General features: G+C 36.6%; 1 protein-coding gene across 1 annotated transcript in view; it reads left to right on the top strand.

Moving 5' to 3' along the window:
* POF1B (POF1B actin binding protein) overlaps window positions 1–17186 on the top strand; it is an 83568-nt gene extending 66382 nt beyond the window's left edge. Inside the window, exons 16-17 of the mRNA XM_066356955.1 lie at window positions 12582–12696; window positions 15297–17186. Coding sequence (XP_066213052.1) covers window positions 12582–12696; window positions 15297–15302 — 121 coding nt within the window. The 3' untranslated portion in view covers window positions 15303–17186. The remainder of the gene's footprint in view (window positions 1–12581; window positions 12697–15296) is intronic.
* Window positions 17187–22827: the final 5641 nt, after the last annotated feature.

Here is a 22827-nt window from a genome sequence, read left to right as displayed (position 1 = left end):
TTGTTTCAGATCTTATATTTAGGTTTTTTGTTCTTTTTTTTTCTAAGGGAATGGAGGGAAGATAGTGAGAGACTCTGGCATGTACCCTGACCGGGATCCACCTGGAAACCCCCATCTGGGGCTGATGCTTGAATCCACTTATCTATTTTCAGCACCTGAGGCTGATGCCCAAACCAATTGAGCCACTAGCTGCGGGAGGGGAGGAGCAAGGGAATGGGGAGATGGAGCAGGGAGAGAAGCAGATGGTCGCTTCTCATGTGTGCTCTGACTGGGGATTAAACCCCAGGATGTCCACATGCCGGGCCAACAGTATATCCACTGAACCACCCGGCCAAGGCCTTTGATTAATTTTGAATTAATTTTTGTGCATGAGGACAATCTATAATCAAATTTTATTCTTTTGCATGAGGCTTTCTCATTTCCCCAGCACCATTTATTTAAGAGATTTTTCTTTCTCCATCGTATATTTTTGGCTCCTTTGTCAAAAGTTATTTGCACATATACATATGGTTTATTTCTGGGCTCAGTTCCATTGGTCTGCATGTCTGTTTTTCTGCCAACACCATGCTGTTTTGATTATTGTGGATCTGAAGTATAATTTAGAAGTCCAGTTGTGTGCTACTTCAAGCTTTGTATTTTTTTCTTAAGATTGCTTTGGCTATTCAGGGTCTTCCATGGTTCCACATAAACCTGGTGATTTTTTTGTTCTAGTTCTTTAAAAAATGACTTTGGGATTTTGATGGAGATTGCATTAACTTTGCATATTGCTTTGGGTAATATGGCCATTTTAACTGTGTTGATTTTTCCAATCCACCAACACAAAATGCCTCATTTAATTGTTTTTTTAAATCTCTTTTAATAAAGCTTTATAGTTTTCAGGATACATAGGTCTTTCACATCCTTTGTTAAGTTTATTCCTATTTTGTTGTTGTTACAACTGTAAAAGAATTTTTTTTTTAATTTTACTTTCTGAGGTTTTATTGTTGTCATATAGGAAAACAGTAGATTTTTGTATATTGATTCTGTATCCTGAGACTTTACTGTATTTGTTTATTGTTTCTAATAGTTTTTCAGTGGAGTCTTTGGCATTTTCTATATACAGAATCATGTCATCTGCAGAAAGTGATATCTTTACTTCTTCTTTCCCAGTATGGATGCCTTTTATTTCTTTCTCTTGACTAATTGCTCTGGCTAGGACTTCCAGAACTATGTTGAATAAGAGTGGCAAGAGTGGTCATCCTTCTCTTGTTTTTGATTTTAGAGTAAAAGCTTTTAGCTTCTCACCATTATGATATTGGCTAATGGTTTGTCATATATGGTACTTATTATGTTGAAATATTTTCCTTCTATACCCATTTTACTGATTGTTTAAATCATAAATGGATGTTGTATCTTAATGAATGTTTTTAAAACATCTATTAATAAGATCATATAATTTTTGTCCTTTGTTTTGTTAATGTGGTATATAGCATTGATCAATTTGCATGTTTTGAACCATGCTTGTGGTCCTGGAATGAATCCCACTTGATTGTGATGTATTACTTTTTTAATGTTTTGTTTTATTTGATTTGCTAGTATTTTGTTTAGGATTTTTCATCTGTATTCATCAGAGATATTGGTCTGTAATTTTCTTTTTTTGTTTGTTATCCTTGCCAGGTTTTGGTATCAGGGTTATATAAGTTAGCCTCATCAAATGAGTTAGGGAGTATTGCCTTTTCTTAAATTTTTTGGAAGACTTTGAAAAGGATAGGTAACAAATTTTTTTGAATGTGTGGTGGAATTCACTAGTGTAGCCATCTGGTTCTGGACTTCTATTTTGGGGGGAGGTTTTTTATATTTATTTCAATTTCCTTACTGTTTGTCAGTTTATTTAAGTTTTCTACTTCATGATTTAGTCTAAGAGGATTGTATAGTTCTAAAAAGTTATCCATTCCTTCTAGGTGGCATATAATCTTCCATAGTATTCTACTGTGGTCCTTTGAATATCTGTCTGTGGTAACTCCTCCTCTTTCATTTCTCATTTTCTTTATGAGTCATTTCTCTTTTTCCTAAGTGAGTCCAACCAGAGGTTTGTTGATTTTATTAAGCTTTCCTTAGAACCAGCTTGTTGTTGTATTAATTTTTTCTATAGGTTTGTTGTTGTTGTTGTTCTTGTTGTCAATTTTATTTGATTCTGCTCTAATTTTTACTATTTCTTTTCTTCTGCTGACTTTGGGTTGTCTTCATTCTTCTTTTTCTAGTTACTTAAGGTGTGATGTTAGATTGTATACTTAGGATCTCTCTTATTTCTTGATATAAGCCTGTAAGGATATAAACTTCCCTCTTATTACTACTTTCGCTGCATCCCAGAAGTTTTGGTATGTCATGTTGTCACTCTGATTTGTCTCTATATATCTTTTGATCTCTGCTTTTATTTTTCTTTGACCCAGTCATTTCTTAGCAAATTTGTTGAAAATCTTATTCATAGTTTTGTGATGTTTTTCTTTTGTATCAGGTAGAATAACCACACTCAGCTGCAGCTCTAGTATTTCCTGAAAAGGGGTTTTTCTGGTGATAAATTCCCTCTGATCCTGTATGTCTGCAAAGGTTTTATTTCTCCATCATATTTGAAGGATAACTTCAATGAATATAGAACTGTTGGCTGGTAATTCCTCTTTTACAGTACTTTGAATGTCTGTGGCCATGCTTTTCTGACTTGTAGAGTCTCTGCTAAGAAGTCTTATGATAACCTGATGGGCTTTCCTCTGTTATTTTCTCATTTCCCATGGCTTTCTTGAGGATTATTTTTGTCATTAATTTTTGACAGTTGTAATACCATGTGTCCTGGAAAAGGAGGGCCTCTTTGGATTGAGGTAATTAGGTGTTCTGTTTGCTTCTTGGATTCAAGGAGCTAGCTCTTTCCATAGGTTTGGGCAGTTTTCATCAATTATTTGTTTGAATAGACTCTTCATTCCTTCTCCCTCTCTTCTTCTTCTGATATACTCATTATTCTTATATGGCTCTTTCTGATGGAGTCAAACAATTCTTGAAATGCTCTTTTTTAAAAAATTTTTTGAGTCTTTCTTTTCTTTCCTCTGCATCATCTCTAAGTGCCTATCTTCAACATCACTTATTTTTTCCTCTGCCTGGCAAGTTTTATTAGCTATACCTATGAGTTCATTCTTCATTTTGCTTATTGAGTTCTTCCTCTAGATAATGAGGATGTCTGTTTAGTTCCTTTATTATTATTATTTTTTTGACAGAGAGAGAGTCAGAGAGAGGGACAGATAGGAACAGACAGACAGGAAGGGAGAGAGATGAGAAGCATCAATTCTTCGTTGCAGCACTTTAGTTGTTCATTGGTTGTTTTCTCATATGTACCTTGACTGAGGAGCTCCAGCAGAGCAAGTGACCCCTTGCTCAAGCCAGTGACTTTGGGCTCAAGCCAACGACCTTGGGCTTTAAGCCAGCAACCTTTGGGCTCAAGGCAGCAACCCTGTGCTCAAGCTGGTGACCTTGGGGTTTTGAATGTGGGTCCTCTGTGTCCCAGTCCAACACTCTATCCACTGTGCCACCTCCTGGTCAGGCTCTGTTTGGTTCTTTTTAAAAATTTCAATCTCTTTGGTAAAGTACTTGTTTTGTTTATTAATTTATTCTCTGAGTCCATTAAATTGACTATCTATGTTTTCCTGTATTTTGTTGAGTATTTTCAAAGCTTCAGTTTTGGGTCCTCTGCCATTTATATCCCAAGTTTCCTTGTGTTTAAGATTGCTTTCTGGAGATTTTCATTTTCTTTCTGAACTGAATTTCTTTCTTGATTATTCATGGTATTTGATGGACTCTTTCTCTGTGTAGGTGTTTATGAGTGGCTCTTAGTAGTTAATTTCCAAGAGATTTTTAAAATTGTTTTCCAGTAGGCAGTGCTGGATTATTCATTTCAGCTCTGTGAAATCCCTGGCTGGCTCTCAGTGTGATGCTATGATGTTGGGGGTGAGGTGGACTGAGGGGACCAGGTCACCTTCTTTGTTCTTCTCTCAGCAATGGTGACCTAGGCCCCCTGCATTTTCTCCCCTGTGCCCTGGCAGACTAAGGACCAGACACAGAGAACCCCCTTTGTGCAGGGGAAACTGGTTCTGTGCAGTTAGCTCTTGTGTATGCCACAAATGTACCCTGACACCAAGAGAGAAGGGAGGCAAATTCTGGGAAACTGGGAGCTAGTGACACTTTGTATTTCCATTTTCTTCCCCAGTGTGCGGGCTGTGGGCAGACTGCAGGAGGCCCTGCAGAGTCCCTAAGTTATGTCACCTGCTCTGTCTCCACACTCAGCCACAGCTCTAGTATTTCACTCCTGAGCATGCATCCCCATATCTCTCTGCTGCTCCTCCTGGCTATCCTTCCCTCTCTGCCCCCAGCCACTCCTTGCATGCCTGTAGTTGCTTCAGTGCATGCATCTTTCAGGCACACCTGTGAGCCCAGCTGGGGTTCCTCTGCTGCATTATAGCTGTTCAAATTGTTGAAATTTCCAAGGCAGAGATAAAGGGATTTCTCACTCTGCCATTCTTCTGACATCACTCCAATGCAATGTATATGTATTTAATTTAATATGACTTTGATTATTATATAATTGAAGTTATAGCATTATAGTTTATATATATAATTTATATATTTATATATATTAAAAATATATGTATATTAAAATTTCTCATCTCAAGAAAAAAAATTATGTAACAATTTATGTGTGTGTGTATCCCTAGATAGAATCTAGTGCCATTTGCTGATCAGTAATTCTACTACAAAATAAATATTCACAAAATGATATCACTATTACAATCAATAAAATTCTGTAGAACCCATTTCTTATATCTGTAATATATTAAATACAATGGAAGTAAAAACTAAACCATTGGTTTTTTAACAAACTATATGAGTCAGGGCTCTTTCACATGCATATGCCAAGAACCCAGCTTAAGTTGGAAGTTAGTTAGTGTATTTAATTGGTATCGCTTGGTGCCCAGATGGACTCTTGTTCTCAAAATGCATCTTTGGAAAGTTTTCTTTGTCTCTTGGCTGTGTTCCTTCCTGTGTTCAGGTCCTTCTTCAGCAGAGTCTCCCATCGTGGCATAAATATGACCACAGTATATCCCAACAATTAGCAAAACCAAATAGAAAGTGACTCTTTACCCAAGAAATATTTTCAACAAAAGTCGATTTTGGATATTGCACATAAATAGAATGATACAAAATGTGGGTTATGTGACAGGATTCTTTCACTTTGCATAATGTTTGTAGATTGAACCATATTTGAGCACGTGTCAGAACTTCATTGCTTTATGTTACTAAATAACATTCCATTTTATGGATATACAACATTTTACTTATCCATTTATCAATTTATGGACATTCAAGCTGTTTAAAATTTGGGGCCATTATTAATAATGTGTACAAATGAGTGTGGATATATATGGTCTTTTTTTTCTTTCTTTTTTTTTTAATATACCTAGAAGTGGAAATGCTGGGTCAAATGGTAACTCTGTGTTGCACTTTTTGAGTAACTGCTACTGTTTTACAAAGTAGCTGCACCACTCACATTCCCACCAGTAGCATACAAGGGTTTGTCAATTTTGTTGATCTTTTCAAAGAACCAGCTCCTTGTTCTATTAATTTTTTCTATAGTTTTTCTGTTCTCTATTTCATTTATTTCTGCTCTGATTTTTATTATCTCCTTTCTTCAGCTGGTTTTGGGCTGTCTTTGTTCTTCTTTTTCCAGTTCCTTAAGGTGTGAAGTTAAGTGGTTCACTTGGGCTCTCTATTGTTTGTTCAAAAAGACCTGAAGTGATATGAACTTCCCTCTTATCACTGCTTTTGCTGCATCCCATAGATTCTGATATGTTGTATTGTCATTTTCATTTGTCTATATATATCTTTTGATCTCTGTGCTTATTTCTTCTTTGACCCATTCATTTTTTAAAAGTACATTGTTTAGTTTCCACATTTTTGTGGGTTTTTTTTCCTCTCTTTCGCAGTTGAATTCTAGTTTCAAGGCTTTATGATCAGAAAATATGCTTGGTACAACTTTGATTTTTCTGAATTTGATGATGTTATTTTTGTGGCCCAACATATGGTCAATTCTTGAGAATGATCCTTGTACACTGGAGAAAAATGTATACTCTGTCACTTTGGGATGAAATGTCCTGTAGTTGTCTATCATATCCAGGTGCTCTAGTGTTTTCTTTAAGGCCAATATATCTTTATTGATTCTCTGTTTGGATGACCAATCGAGAGCCGTCAGCAGTGTATTGAGGTCTGCAAGTATGATTGTATTTTTGTCAGTTTTGTTTTAAGGTCAATAAGTAGCTGTCCTATATATTTTGATGCTCCTTGGTTTGGTCCATATATATTAGAATTGTTATGTCTTCTTGATTCAGCATCCTATTAATCATTATGAAATGACTATTTTTGTCTCTGAGTACTTTTGCTGTCTTGTAGTCAGCATTATTAGATATGAGTATTGCTACGCCTGCTTTTTTGTTGTTGTTGTTATTTGCTTGGAGTATTGTTTTCCAGTCTTTCACTTTGAATTTTTTTTTATCCTTGTTGCTTAGATGTGTTTTTTGTAGGCAGCATACAGTTGGATTTTCTTTTTTAATCCATTCTGCTACTCTGTGTCTTTTTATTGGCGAGTTTAATCCATTTACATTTAGTGTAATTATTGATACTTGTGGGTTCCCTATTGCCATTTTATACATTGCTTTCTGTCAGTTTTGTGTCTTGTTTGATTCTTCTGTTTTGTTTTTCTATCATTGTTTTTGTTTGGTTGTATTTCATACTTCTTTTCTCTGTTGCTATCTTTTTTAAATCATGTGTTTCTGTGGTGGTTTTTTCTAGGGTGGTTACCATTAAGTAATGAAAAGGGTTCCTACCCTGTTCATTGTAGTGCACTATCTTGTGAGTACTTCTGTACTCCATCGTCCTTTGCTACTGTTAATTTCAGTCCTCTCCCCCCCCTTTTTTTCTGTTTTTCTTGTCACTGTTTAAATTTGGTTTTATTGTTTTCTTGGTGGAGCTTTTACTAGTAGTTTTGTTTTGTTTTGTTCTTTGTATCTGGTTGGAAAACCCCCTTTAGTAATTCCTGGAGTAGGGGTTTTCTGAAGATAAATTCCCTCCTCTTTTCTGTATCTGTGAATGTTTTTATTTCTCCTTCTTATTTGAAGGATAGCTTTGATGAGTATAGTATTCTTGGCTGAAAGTTCCTCTCTTTCAAGACTTTGCATATTGGGGTCTACTCTCTTCTAGCTTGTAGAGTTCTGTTTAGAAATCCGATGATAATCTAATGGGCCTGCCTTTATATGTTGTATTCTTCTTTTCCCTGGCTGCCTTGAGAATTTTTTCTTTGTTGTTGGTTTGTGCTAATTTCATTATGATGTGCCTTGTTGTAGGTTTGTTGGGGTTAAGAAAACTCGGAGTTCTGTTTGCTTCTTGAATTTGAGGCTTTAGTTCTTTCCATAGGCTTGGGAAGTTCTCATCTATTATTTGTTTGAATATGTTCTCCATTCCATTTTCTCTCCTCCCTCTGATATACCTATTATTCTTATGTTATTCTTTTTTATGTAGTCAGACCATTCTTGTAGGGCTTTCTCATTTTTTTTTTTAAAATTTCTGAGTCTCTTTCTTTTTTTCTCTGTTGTGCCTCAAGTTGCTTGTCTTCTATTTCACTAATCCTACCTTCTATCTGGCCTGTTCTATTAGCTAAGCTTGTTACCTCGTTTTTCAGCTCGTGAATTGAGTTTTTCATCTCTGTTTGATTTGTTTTTATAGTTTCAGTTTCCTTGGTAATATATTCTTTGTGTTCATTGAGTTGTTTTCTGAGCTCCCTAAATTACCTTTCTGTGTTTTCTTGTATATTTCTGAGTATTTTTAGAATTTCTATTTTAAATTCTTTGTCATTTAGCTCCAAGGTTTCTAATATATTAAATTTTTTCTCCATAGATTTTTCCTCATCTATCTGTGCTACCACTCTGTCTTTTGTATCCATGATATTCAATTTCCTTTTCCTTAATGGCAACTGAGGGTGGTTTTGTTGATAGTACTAATGATAATTAATAAAGAATAAAAAGTTAAAAAAATAAAAAAATTAGTATTTCCCTTTTCTTTCACTCCTCTCCTCTCCCCCTCTTCTTGAGAAAATCTTGTAGTAAACTGTGAATTATATTGTGCTAAATAGAACAAAAACTACCTATAATGGAGGGCCTGTGTTGGGGAGAAGTGATAAAGGGGCAAAAAAAAGGGGTATGGAGGGGTATGGACCCACAGAATGCAAAAAAGGAAAAAATTTGGGTCAAGAATAAAATGATTTGCTTTTAGGTGATGGTTAACTAAGAGATATAATGAGCGGAATAAGAAGGAAACAGGAAAAATGGGGGAAAAATTAAAATTACTATTGTATTTAATGGAGCAAAAACTAGATAAAATGGAGAGCCAGGATTGGGAGCACTGCTAGTGAGTTAAAAAATCAAAGTAAAAAACCCCCAAAGCACCACAAAGAAAAATTTGAGTCCCAAATAAAATAATTTGTTCGTGATTGAGGATTGAATGAGAGGAAAAGTAAAGGAGAAAAGAAGAAACTAATATAGAGGGAGAAAAAAAGAAAGAGGAAAACAAAAAGAAGAAAAAAGAATAAAAGTAGAGAGAGAGAGAGAGAGTTAAGGGTTTTGGAGTGCAACTCTCGTAGAGAGAAAGGAAAAGGAAAGGAAAGATAATGAGAGATGTAACACTTATGGGTAGTGTAGTTCAAGGAGAGGAGAGAGTAAGACCGGCAGAGAATTAAACGACCAAATTGGAAAAGGAAGAAAATAATTAAGACAAGAAGATAAGAGAAATAAACAAACAAATATAATAAAATGGGATAGGTTATAAAGTCTGTGGATTATTCTTGATTTTGAGAGGTTATCTTCTTGCTCTTTCTTTTCTCACCCCCTTCCTGGTCGGTGACTCTGTACCCCAGGTTCTGCCCCTGTAGCATGTTTAGGTTGAGGTTTGCAGTTGATAAGTCTCTATGGCGATGTCATATATTGGATTTCAGTCTCATTGGCAGTCGAGGCTCATTAGCATTTGTAGGCTCCGACAATGAGAGAATCCATTTTCCCGGAGCCTCTCTCCTAGTCTTTCCTTCCTGAATTAGCAACCTGATAATCCAGCTATGGGGTTGCTGATGCCTGTGCCTGGAGAGTAAGAGGTTCAAAGAGCTGGTAAATCCCTACTCTATTCCCCCTCAGCGCAGGGCTCTGGCTAAGGCTCAATCAGTCAGAGCCTCTAGCATAATCAGGCAGGGCTGGGAGCCGATTGTTTTCAAGGTGCCTTTCTATGTGCCTCTAGGACGTCCCGAATGCCTCAGCACTCTGTGGGACCCCTTTCCCCAGGCTTTTGGCACTTTGTAACCTAACCTGTTTTGGCTGGGTAGAAGATGCCCTAGTCACTGTTTGCAAAGCAGGAGGACTTACAAGCTGCCGAATCCCTTTTTTTTAACATATAGCCCTGAGTATGCAAGCTCTGCCAATCAGAGGTTGCCCCCACCCCTATGTGCATAGCATAACAAGAAGTACTATAAATATCTCCCCTCTTTTCTTATATCACTGACCTGAGAGAGATCTTGTCAATTAGGGTCGCATAGGTCAGTTGGGAGGCGAGCAGACTGTGGGTTAAGCTAATCCTTCACGAGTCTGTTAGCTTGTATGGCTGGGTGAGGCGCCCCACCCACCTGGAGAGGTTCAAGCATAGGGAATCTTGCTTTCATGTGTCGCTCTTCAGAGCACAGGGTCAGTGACACTGAGACTCTGGTGACAGCCCACACAAAAGCCTCTGACTCTGCCCCTCTGTCTGTGAACACGGGCACCCACTCCTGGTTGAATCTCTCACCCACTATCTGCGCTCGCTGACCAGGATATCAGGCCAGCCACCTCTCACTCCAGGTGAGGCACCCCGCCCACATGGAAAAATTCAAGCGTAGGGAATTTCGCTCCTGCTCACTCCCCGTGCGCCGCTTTTCAGGGCGCAGTGGCGACCCTGAGACTCCGGTTTCAGCCCGCACAAAGGCCTCTGACTCTGCCCCTCTGTCCAGTAACATGGGCGCCCACTCCCGGGATTCTAGGAGGAATCTTTCTCACATTATCTGCACGCGCTGACCAGGAGATCAGGGAGGATGGCTGCCCCACTTGTTTTTCTTTGTCTGGATTTGGCACAAAGCACAGTTTTTCTTCGGCTTTGATGTCCGTGCCACAACCTGGTTCAGATGTTTGTGCCGCAGCCTGGTACTATTCACACCCTATGCCCGCCTTAGTTCCTATACTCTCAGTTCCCAGTGAAAGCAGCCCTTATTTAGGTTAGTGAGGAAGGCAGAGTGTTTCTTCCTCCGTCTTATTTCCTTCAGGGTTGATTATATATTTAGTCAATTTTTCGCTCGATCATACCTTTGTGTTTAGTGTGGAACTGCTGGAGGCTCCAAGGATAGATTTTTCTATCTCTGGTTGAATATCTTGTTGAATTTTGGGGGAGATTTATCGGTATCACTCCTTACTGTGCCATTTCTCTGATGTCACTCCCAAATTGTATTATTATACTATACTTCACCACATGTAGCATACACACTTTATTTTTTATTTTTTTACAGAGACAGAGAGTCAGAGAGAGGGTTAGACAGGGACAGAGAGACAGGAATGGAGAGATGAGAAGCATCAATCATTAGTTTTTCATTGTGCATTGTGACATCTTAGTTGTTCATTGATTGCTTTCTCATATGTGCCTTGACCACGGGCCTTCAGCAGACTGAGTAACCCCTTGCTCCAGCCAGCGACATTAGGTCCAAGCTAGTGAGCTTTTGCTCAAACCAGATGAGCCTCGCTCAAGCTGGCGACCTCAGGGTCTCGAACCTGGGTCCTCGGCATCCCAGTTTGACGCTCTAACCACTGCACCACCACCTACTCAGGTGCATACACACTTTATGATAGCATATTTCCATTTCCCCTTCATGATCTATTTGCTAATTTTGCTGTATATATTTACTTTTACATATATTAGAAAGCCCCAGTGCAGTATTGCTTTCCCTTTAATAGCCGATTATTTTTAAAGAAATATTAATGAGAAAAATAATACCCAAACTGTTTTAAATTCACCCACATATTAAATTTTTCTGTTGCTATGCATTCTTTTGCTTATCTCCAAATTTCCATCTGATACCATCTTCTCTCTGCCAGAAGGACTGCCCTTAACATTTCTTGCCACACTGCTATGATGGTGAAGACTTCTCTTTGCTTTCTATGTCTGAAACCCATCTTTTCTTTTGTCTTTATTATTCAAAGTTATTTTTACTGTGTATAGAGTAGTAAGTTGATAGTTATCTTTTCCATGAGTACTTTAAAGATGCCAGTCTACTGCCCTCTGACTTTCACTGTCTGATAAGAAGTTTGCTGTTTATTTTATGATTATCTTCCCCCTTTTAATAATGTTTTTCTCTGGTTGTTTGTAAGATTCTTTATCACTAGTTTTCAACAATATGATAATGTGCATCTCTGTGTGTGGTTTCTTTCTTAATATTCTTTTCCGTGATGTTCATTGTGCTTCTTGGATCTGTGCGTTTACAGTATTCAACAACTTTGGAAACAATTGGTCATTATTTCTTCAATTATTTTTGTCTCTTGTCCATCCTATAAGAATTCAATTACACATATAATGCTGGCATCTAGTATTTTTCATAGCTAACACATAATCTAAATATTTTTTTGTCTCTTTATTCTCATGTTTTATTTTGGACAAATTTTCTTGATGTCTTCAAATTTAGTAGTATTTTCTTCTTCAGTGCCGAAATGTTGCTAATCCCATGATTACAATGTATTTTCCATCTATAGAAGTTCACTGTATACCTTGATATCCTTCATATTATAGTGTTCTCTATATTGTTCATGCTTTCCTCTAATTTTTGAACATAAAGTTTATATTTTTATACTTCTAATAGTTGTATCTTTGCTTACTTGTTTCTTTTATCTATCTTTTCTTGGCCTGTTTCTGCTAATTTATTTTTCACTTTGTTATTAGTCATATATCCCTGCTTCATTGCATGTACACATTTTTCACTGAAGGCCATACATTTTAACTTTACATACTAAAGCTGTGAATATTTTTTATATCACTCTAAGTATTTTGTAGTTTTGTTCTGAGAGAGAGTTCTTTGGAAACAGTTTATTACTTTCAAGTCTTGCTTTTAAACTCTATTATCACAACCTGCAGTCTAAGACTAGTGCATCCGTCAACTAAGCCTGTTCTTTTTGGTGGGCTCTGCCTGTTTTCTCCCATATGAAGAATTATTTCCACTCTGGTTGGTAGAACACAGGTATTTCCATTACCATGTGACTCTAGGAATTCCATTACCACACGAATCCCTTTCAGTGCTTTTTCCCTGTGCTAGGTAACTTTTTCACATGCTTGCACTGGCTAGGACCCAGAGTCATGCAGAACCAAATTAATTTAATAAGGGAAATCAACCTAGGAGTGGCTAAATAGGAATGCAAGTTATTTTCTTGTTCAGCTTGTAAAGTAATTTTTTGTCTGTATAGGTACAGGACACAATATCCAATCTTAGGCCTCCTGTATGATGACTATGAATACATACCCCCGGGTAGTGACACACAGACGATTGTGATTGAGAAAAAAGAAGACAAATGGAATTGTGTAAGTTCACTTGGGCATATCTACTCCTTGTAGTGTTAAAATATATACAGATCCTATACATAACAACTTAAAAAAATTCTGATAAAATATCAGAATGAACTAAAATCGTACAGTATTTGTTTTTTCCTCTCAAGAATTTTCCATACTTCCCTTACTGAGATATAGGAAGAATTAAGAAACTTTGCAATGATTCATACAAGGGGGGTTATAATTATCAAACTATAATAAATTAAATATGATTTTACCCCAAAGAGGAAGACAGTTAACATTGGCCATGTACTAATTTTATTTCCTTGCACATCTGAGGAATTATTGAGTCAATTCTATTCAAATTTTCAAAAACCTATTATTTTTAAATCAGGTACAAAATGTCATACACAATTATGAAGAGGAATGGAAGATAGAAAAGCAGATTTTAATATAATTTCCTTGCAATCTTGTACATAGTACTTATTCCTGTAGATTTTAAATTAAGATTTTTGAAAGGCAGGAGGTGTGTCTGTCTTTCTAACTAGATTATAAGATTCTCTAGCTTTAAGTCCCATAGTTATAGTTAGGCTGATGAAGAGTACTTTAAAGGTCATGTACTCTAATAACTACCTTCTACATCATTCTCAAGGAATGACAAGATGATATAGACCTTAGCATCGTTCTCAATAGTCCAATACATTATTGGAGAGGGGGTACTGATTACTAAAACTTTCTTCTAAAGGACTGAGAGCTACTCTCCTAAAACTTCTACTTATTGAACCATTAACCTTTCAAAATAATCAACATCAGGCAGAGGATACATTTTCCTAGCTCAGTGGTTCGATATCAGGGGCAATGTTTCCCCTTTGGGGACATTTAGCACTGTTTGGAAACATTTTTTGGTTCTCACGACTAAGAGTTTGTTACTATTGGCGTTTGGTGGAGAAAGGCAGGAATGCTGTGAAACAATCAGTGTGCAGGGCAGACATCCCCCACAACAAAGAATTATCTACCCCAAAATGTTAATAAATAGTGCTGAGTTGAGAAACTCTTGGAACATAACAGAACGACCTTGGGGCTCCTTTTCTCTCCTATTATATTCTCCTATCGCACTGCCAAGGAATTGTAACAGTAAGCCACTGAGAGTGATGGGAATGTATGACATCCCCCAATTGCAATGGACAGAAAAAGGTTGAGAATTCTAGCTTTGAAACAATACAGTATCTGACTTTACCACTGTGAAAATGACAGTCTCTGTTTTGTTAATAACTGCTTACTAAAAGCAGATAAAACTAATCTATGGTTATTGAAGTCAGAAAGAGGTTACCCTTGAGGGCTTGAAGGAGGGTAGGTATTGGAAGGGAGCATCAGGAAGACTGCTAGGGTACTTAGCATGCTGATTTTTTGATCTGGGTGATGTCTGTGTGGCTCAGTTTGGGAAAATTCATGTTAATTGTACACTTATATGTGCACGTTTTTCTACAAGTTTATCATACTTCAATAAAAGTGTTAAAATGCTTAAGCAAAATGAGCAACCGGTACATATACAAATGCCATTCAATCATTTGCATAACTGTTTGAAGAAAATTTAGAATCACAGATATATAGTTAATAAAATATTATGGATGTATGTAGTTATTAAATTATTGCAGATGTATAGTTAATAAAATTAAGACTCTATGAAGTAATTCACCTTAAAAATTACCTTTTAGTTGAACAAGCTCAAATGTATATAAGTAAAAAAAGAATTCAGAATGTGTTTAGCTCTGAAGCCCTTTTCTAACTACAATCAATCCACTGATCCTGTATACATGGTTGACTATCGTCAATAAAAGCAACCAACATTTAGTAACCCCAAAATAAAAATAATGTGAGCATTGACATATGTTGTGTTTCCTAGGCCACTTATTAGTTGAGAATTGCTTATTACTAATTGTTAAGTAATAAAGGGTACTCAATAGCCCATGAACCAGAGGAGCAGCAAGGGAAAGTCAGTATAGGATTTAAAATTTGTCACTCAGATTATTTGATGTTGAAATTTAAGACTGAAAATTATTGCTGCTACTACCCACATGTACCCAGAGGCGGCATCAAGTGAAGGTCTGTCAGATCAAGGGTCTACAGAATGGCAGTCATCACCATTTCCATTAAAACTGTACAGCAGTAAATATACAGCTCCCACAAATTAGGGGATATTTCAAAATGAATATGAAGTGATAAAATATCCCCTAATTTTTGTGAGCAATGTATCAACCTGGACATCTTAGAGGGATAGATACTAATAACAAGTTCAAAATATATTTAAGTAAATTCACAAATGAAATATGTATATATATATTAAATTAGAGATGTTTGGACATATTTAGCCTCTAAATATGACAGACCAAGGAAGAAAAATACTGAATCCTTACTCCCTACTGCTTAAAGTCATTTTAAATATATCCCTTAATATAAGTCAGACAAACTATTGTTTCATTGAATATGCATATAAAAGAGCACCACAAAAGTGCAGTACATTGCCTTTGGTTTTATATCTATCAATGTAAATAATTTTTCAAAACCATGTTTATACCATGACAATGTCTAAAATTGATTATGTAAACTAACTTTTTGCTTTCTTTTTTTCCTAGCCATGAATGACGCTCTAAGTCAAAGAAGGTTTTGGGGAGTCTGCGCTGGTACTTCGTTATCTTTCCGTAACTAAAGGCCAATCAACATTTTGAACCGTGGCACTACCCAGTGAATTGAATAGAATGAATTAGTTCTGCAACTGACTCTCTCCAGCCACTTATGAGGCCTAAATCCTTTCTGTCACATTTTTGTATTCAATATAACAACATACTGCTTAAACTTCCATTGTAGACAACTTAGGACATAATTCACTGTTTTTCAATAGGATGCTTCTTATATACTGAAGTAATTTGTTGGGATAGAGACTTTACAAATTATTCCATTACAAAATATGCAATTCAGCTACAAGGATAGATGCTTATGCAAAAGACTATTGAATTTTTTTTAAAAGTTTATTGCATGGTATATTCAGCATATATTTGCTTCTCTCACATTGAACCTTATAACTACCAGTGATACTTCTTTACATGCTATTTATACCTCTTACAGACATAACTAAATCAAGGGTGATGGTTAACCTCATTAAGTAGGGAAGTGGGATAATGTCTCCTTAAATCCATTAATTTGCACATTATGCTATTAAGGTTCTAAGTACATCTCAGTGGCTTGGAGAACCTGTTCCTTCAAAGCATATCAGCCCCAATTGAGCCCACCTACTTCTTTAAAAACATATCACAGTATACTGTAGTAGTGGATAGAAAGAAGGTAAACATTTTTATAGGAGAATACATAATGTATCATTGAAATATTGCATAAAAGCTTAAGAAATAAAAATAGCAACAACACATTATTGATATCTGTATCCTACATGGAAGACATTTTATATTAGAGTATTTAATGTACTTAGAAGTTGGTTGATTGATTGGGTTCTAATGACCTTACAAAGTGAACAAAAGTATTTTTAAATGCATTAGAAAAGAACAAAATATCTCAATTTCAAGTCCTCTGCTTAATGTTAAGAATTAGCAAAAATTAAAATGTTTGCATTTGAGAAAGTATAGACTTAAGGTAACAAATTTATTTGGGTTACATTTGAATGAGATTTTACACCGAAATATGTATGCAAACATCTATATAGAAATCTTTCATACTCTATAACTATACTTTAATAATTATTCATTATACTGAGACACTGTTAAGATAGGTACAAATGATGCACTACACTAAATCAAGCCATCAATGAGAAAAGTGCTTTTAATACTCAAACTTCTCAAATAAGTTTTGATATGAAGCTGGAAGCCTTAACTTGTTATCTTAATACTTTGACTAAAATGTTAAACTCTATAATATGGATTGATACAATTCCAATTTTATCAATATTTTGTGACAGAAAATGTAAATATTTTCCATGAGCTATATACTCTTTACATTTCCCCCTTGCTGTGGGAACAACAGGGCCATTTCTCCTCTGCTAACTACTCATATGTGTGACTGTTAACATTGTCATTGTAATCTACTCAATACATGTAACATCAATGTAAGTTATTAGTAGCCTAATAGAAAACTATCACTGTAACTGTCTGAAAATTAGAACAAGTGTAATTTCCCCCAAATAACAATCCAAAATAACAGTCTGTAACATGGGGTAGTTAAGAAGTCAGCACATCATTGGCTCACTGCGTCCATGTATAATGACTGAATGGGATTGTCATAACAAGGTACTTATTACACTTAATAAACTTAAGTGTATGTATTTCTTTTACAATTTGTGACTAAGATCAATAAAAAAATAGTATTGATTTTTCTCTCGCAAGTTTCACATAGCTTATCTGAAAATTGCAAAGATGTTGTCAGGTGAGACATGACGATTATCTAACTTCTGTTCCAGTATGTTTCACTTTAGATGTTGAATAAAATGGAGATTGTGCAAGAAATGCAAAACAATCTATTTAAGTGTCTAAATAAAGTATGTGAAGTATCTGTATGATTTTAATGGAAGTTCTACTAAGAAACATGCAGGGTGAATTTTTAGCTTAGATGTACATTTTTGTCAGGAAGTTATTATCATGTGAAATATTTATGTTAGAACTACAAACACCCTTCTAATTTTTTTTTTAAAAAAGGCCTGTGTGGACTACTAGTGACAATTTAACATAGTTGGACCTCTGGTTGCTACAGGTTTTTGCTTTAAAAACCTAGTCTTACATATCTAGTCTTCTAATTTCCATAACTCACCTCTTGCAAACATGATTTTGTAAAGCATTCTTCCCATCACTGTAATAGTATTTTAGCTGTAACATCTTTTCTTAACACAAACAGTACAAAAGGATCAAAATGAAGCTTAAAAAATTCATCCACCCCCCTACTTAGATTACCTTAATAAGAAGCCTTTCCCACTTTTCCTCATTATTGTAATCTACAACGATGATTTGTGGACATAATTCTTTTGAAAGTAAGATTTCCCTACAAGGCACCTCCCCCTCCGCTACACACTATTATTAAATTTATTGGATATCCATAATACTTTTTTTTATAATTTTATTTTTAATGGGGCGACATCAATAAATCAGGATACATATATTCAAAGATAACAACTCCAGGTTATCTTGTCGTTCACTTATGTTGCATATCCATCACCCAAAGTCAGGTTGTCCTCTGTCACCTTCTATCTAGTTTTCTTTGTGCCCCTCCCCCTCCCCCTTTTCCTCTCCCTCTCCCCCCTCCCGCCATAACCACCACACTCTTATTAATATCTCTTAGTTTCACTTTTATGTCCCACTTACATATGGAATAATGCAGTTCCTGGTTTTTTCTGATTTACTTATTTCACTTCGTATAATGTTATCAAGATCCCACCATTTTGCTGTAAATGATCCGATGTCATCATTTCTTATGGCTGAGTAGTATTCCATAGTGTATATGTGCCACATCTTCTTTATTATCCAGTCATCTATTGACGGGCTTTTTGGTTGTTTCCATGTCCTGGCCACTGTGAACAATGCTGCAATGAACATGGGGCTGCATGTGTCTTTACGTATCAATGTTTCTGAGTTTTTGGGGTATATACCCAGTAGAGGGATTGCTGGGTCATAAGGTAGTTCTATTTTCAGTTTTTTGAGGAACCACCATACTTTCTTCCATAATGGTTGTACTACTTTACATTCCCACCAACAGTGTATGAGGGTTCCTTTTTCTCCACAGCCTCTCCAACATTTGTTATTACCTGTCTTGTTAATAATAGCTAATCTAACAGGTGTGAGGTGGTATCTCATTACAGTTTTTATTTGCATTTCTCTAATAACTAACGAAGATGAGTATCTTTTCATATATCTGTTGGCCATTTGTACTTCTTCCTGGGAGAAGTGTCTGTTCATGTCCTCTTCCCATTTTTTTATTGGATTGTTTGTTTGTTTGTTGTTGAGTTTTATGAGTTCTTTGTATATTTTGGATATTAGGCCCTTATCTGAGCTGTTGTTTGAAAATATTATTTCCCATTTAGTTGGCTGTCTGTTTATTTTGTTATCAGTTTCTCTTGCTGAGCAAAAACTTCTTAGTCTGATGTAGTCCCATTCATTAATTTTTGCCTTCACTTCTCTTGCCAGGATTTCCATAATACTTTCTATCCAACAAAAAATACAAAATATTTTATGCTCATCCTAGGATAAAGTGACAAATATAATTTAAAAAATAATGTAATAAAAATGCAGCTGTTTCAATAATAGTGACAAGATAAGACATATGTCTTTTAAGTCAACAAAGGTGCACTGGAATTGTTCTAAGACAAATTACATGGTAGCCAGGTGGTCTTGGTAATCTTCTTGGATTGTTTTCTTGTAGATAAGATGAAGTCCAGGGTCTTTGGTTTGGTTTCCCTTCCCATTCCATTAAAATATTTTTTTTTGTTATTAAATTTTATTTTCCAGAGATCCTTCATGTTAAGGGATAGCCTTTGCAATATAATGCCATGTAGTCAGTGTTGAACACCCCCTAGCTCATGTGTACCAAGATATAATGAATCAGACCAGTTTCTTAAAATGAGAGAATATATAGGCTTTGTGAGGTATTTCCTTAAAGGTGGCCAGTGAATCAGCCATGTTATAATGGGTAGGTGGCATTGGGATCTAGGATAACAAGGTTTTGGAGTTAGATGTCAGGTGACTGAGACATTATGGGATAGTTTAAATATTGCCAGTTGGTCCAAAATTTAAAATGAAGTAGAGTTCCCTTTGAAATAGTTATTTAAGTAATGTTCAGAAGCAAAGGCTTAGCAACTAGAACAAGGCAGGTGAAAACATTTTTCATTTGGGGTAATCTAGTGCTGCAGTCTTGACCCTACTAGTGTCCCAATATTTTTTCCAGGGCCTCTGAACTGCCAATAACACTAGCCAATTCTTATCTAGGATCCAAGGTTCTAAGAGACCTTTTTAAACCAGTATAAAATTTACAATCGATTTTGGAAGCACACGGTGGAGCTGAACAAAATTGGGAACATTCTCTAATCCAGTGATATTCTAGGGTACTAATCAAGTTCTGCATTTCTCCAAAAGAAACATTATTGGCCATAAAAACCTTATTGATTAGAATTCTAAGTCTAGCCAGCATTTTTTTTTTAGGAGAGAGGGGAAATAGACAATCTCACATGTGCCCCAACTGGGCTCAACCCCCGTCTGTGGCCAATGCTATGCCCATCTAAGGCCATGCTCGCAACCAAGATATTTTTAGTGCCTGATGCAGAGGCTCTATAGAGCCATCGTCCGCACCTGGGGCAGATGCACTCAAACTAATTGAGCCATGGCTGCAGGAGTGGGAGAGGGGAGGGGGAGACGGAGGAATAGAGAAGCCCATAGTCGTTTCTCTTGTGTGCCCCGACGGGGAATTAAACCTGGATCATCCACACGCTTGGTTGACGCTCTACCACTGACCCACTGGCCAGGGCCCGCTATTATCATCATCATCATCATCACCACAACGAGATCTGAACAAGAGAATACTTTTGTTCCTCTGACTTCATGTGAGATGAGTCTTTTTCTTCTGGAAGTTGATATATTTAAGATTAAGAACTTCGCTATATATTTTTCAAAAATTGTTAAAAAGATGTCTGGGATTTACTTCATATTAAACCAATGAGATTAGAGCATTTTGAAGTAAACCAATTGGGTAGGTGGGTGCAGGGAGATGTGAGGGAGAATATAAATGAACAAGATCAGCCACAAAAGGATGATTGTTGAACCTTGGTGGTGGTTATATACTGTAGGGCAGGGGTCCCCAAACTACGGCCCGCGGGCCACATGCGGCCCCCTGAGGCCATTTATCCGGCCCCTGCCACACTTCCGGAAGGGGCACCTCTTTCATTGGTGGTCAGTGAGAGGAGCATAGTTCCCATTGAAATGCTGGTCAGTTTCTTGATTGAAATTTACTTGTTCTTTATTTTAAATATTGTATTTGTTCCCATTTTTTTTTTTTTACTTTAAAATAAGATCTGTGCAGTGTGCATAGGGATTTGTTCATAGGGTTTTTTATAGTCCGACCCTCCAACAGTCTGAGGGACAGTGAACTGGCCTCCTGTGTAAAAGTTTGGGGACCCCTGCTGTAGGGTTTCCTAATATTCTTCTGTTTATATGGATTTGAAAGTATTCTGCAATAAAAGTTAGATCTTATACATAGATATATATATCTCATATTTTTATTTTTTTCCTCATAATTTTAATGAGAGAACAGATTATTATAGATGCAGTATTTTACCTTTTTAACTCCTTTGCTTACCCCAAAACTACCAGATCATTTGACAGGTAGAATAAGTTCACTTCTGTTTTTTTTGTTTGTTTGTTTTTGTTTTTTTGGTTTTTTTAAAATAAATTTTTATTAATGTTAATGGGATGACATTAATAAATCAGGGTACATATATTCAAAGAAAACATGTCTAGGTTATCTTGTCATTAAATTATGTTGCATACCCCTCGCCCAGAGTCAGATTGTCCTCCGTCACCCTCTATCTAGTTTTCTCTGTGCCCCTCCCCCTCCCCCTAACTCTCTCCCTTCTTCCCTCCTTCGTCCTCCCTCCCCCCACCCCTGGTAACCACCACACTCTTGTCCATGTCTCTTAGTCTCGTTTTTATGTTCCACCAATGTATGGAATCATGTAGTTCTTGTTTTTTTCTGATTTACTTATTTCACTCCGTATAATGTTATCAAGATCCCACCATTTTGCTGTAAATGATCTGATGTCATCATTTCTTATGGCTGAGTAGTATTCCATAGTGTATATGTGCCACATCTTCTTTATCCAGTCTTCTATTGAAGGGCTTTTTGGTTGTTTCCATGTCTTGGCCACTGTGAACAGTGCTGCAATGAACATGGGGCTACATGTGTCTTTACGTATCAATGTTTCTGAGGTTTTGGGGTATATACCCAGTAGAGGGATTGCTGGGTCATAAGGTAGTTCTATTTTCAGTTTTTTGAGGAACCACCATACTTTCCTCCATAATGGTTGTACTACTTTACAGTCCCACCAACAGTGGATGAGAGTTCCCTTTTCTCCGCAGCCTCTCCAACATTTGCTATTACCCGTCTCGTTGATAATAGCTAATCTAACAGGGGTGAGGTGGTATCTCATTGTAGTTTTGATTTGCATTTCTCTAATAACTAATGAAGCTGAGCATCTTTTCATATTTTTAAAAAAATTTTTTCATTAAGTTTGACCAGGTGGTCACCCAGTGGATAGATGAGGACTCAAGTTCCAAACCCCGAGGTTGCCAGGTGGAGTGTAGGCTCATCAGCTTGAGCGTGAGGTTGCTAGCTTTTGTGTGGGATCATAGACATGACCCTGTGGTCACTGGTTTGAGCCCAAGGTCACTGGCTTGAGCAAGGGATCACTGGCTGGACTGCCCGCCCCCAGTCAAGGCACATATGAGAAGGCAATCAGTGAACAACAACTAAGGTGCTGTAACTATGAGTTGATACTTCTCATCTCTTTCCCTTCCTGCCTGTCCCTGTCTGTCTCTCACTTTAAAAAATTCAATTAAAAGAGGAAAAGGGAGGGGAAGGGAGAGAGAGAAAAGCACCAACTCGTTCCACTTAGTTGTTCCATTTAGTTGTGTATTCAGTGAATGATTCTCACATGTGCCTGGACCAGAGATTGAACCCATGGCCTCAGTGCGCCGAGTGCTTTATCTGCTGAGTCCCCCAGCCAGGGCTATATCATATATATTTTAAGGGCAGTTCAAGTTTTAAACTGGTGGTTGTCCTGTACCAACATGAGTTTAATTTGAGAGCTGTATCCTTGTAAGAATCCCAACTGACTACCAATCCTTTCCTTTCCATCACAGTGTAGGCCATTCAAAAGTCACAATCAGAAATATTCATTTCCACAAAATGGTCTTGAACTGTTGTGGAAAATGCTTTTAAAATAATTAACAAATTATTTCTCTATCTTATGAATGCACTTTGACCTACACTTTTTAGGTGAAATATGTTTTGTCATAAGACAAACCTGGGCGAGTAAAATGCGTCTTTTTAAAACAATTTTTTGTTAACGTGGACTAAATTTTTATTTGTTCTGTCTTGGATGAGGTTTTCTAGACCCATTTATAA

This window comes from Saccopteryx leptura, chromosome X (genome assembly GCF_036850995.1).
Source record: "Saccopteryx leptura isolate mSacLep1 chromosome X, mSacLep1_pri_phased_curated, whole genome shotgun sequence".
NCBI lineage: Eukaryota > Metazoa > Chordata > Mammalia > Chiroptera > Emballonuridae > Saccopteryx > Saccopteryx leptura.
This window is presented reverse-complemented; position numbering and strand designations above follow the sequence as displayed.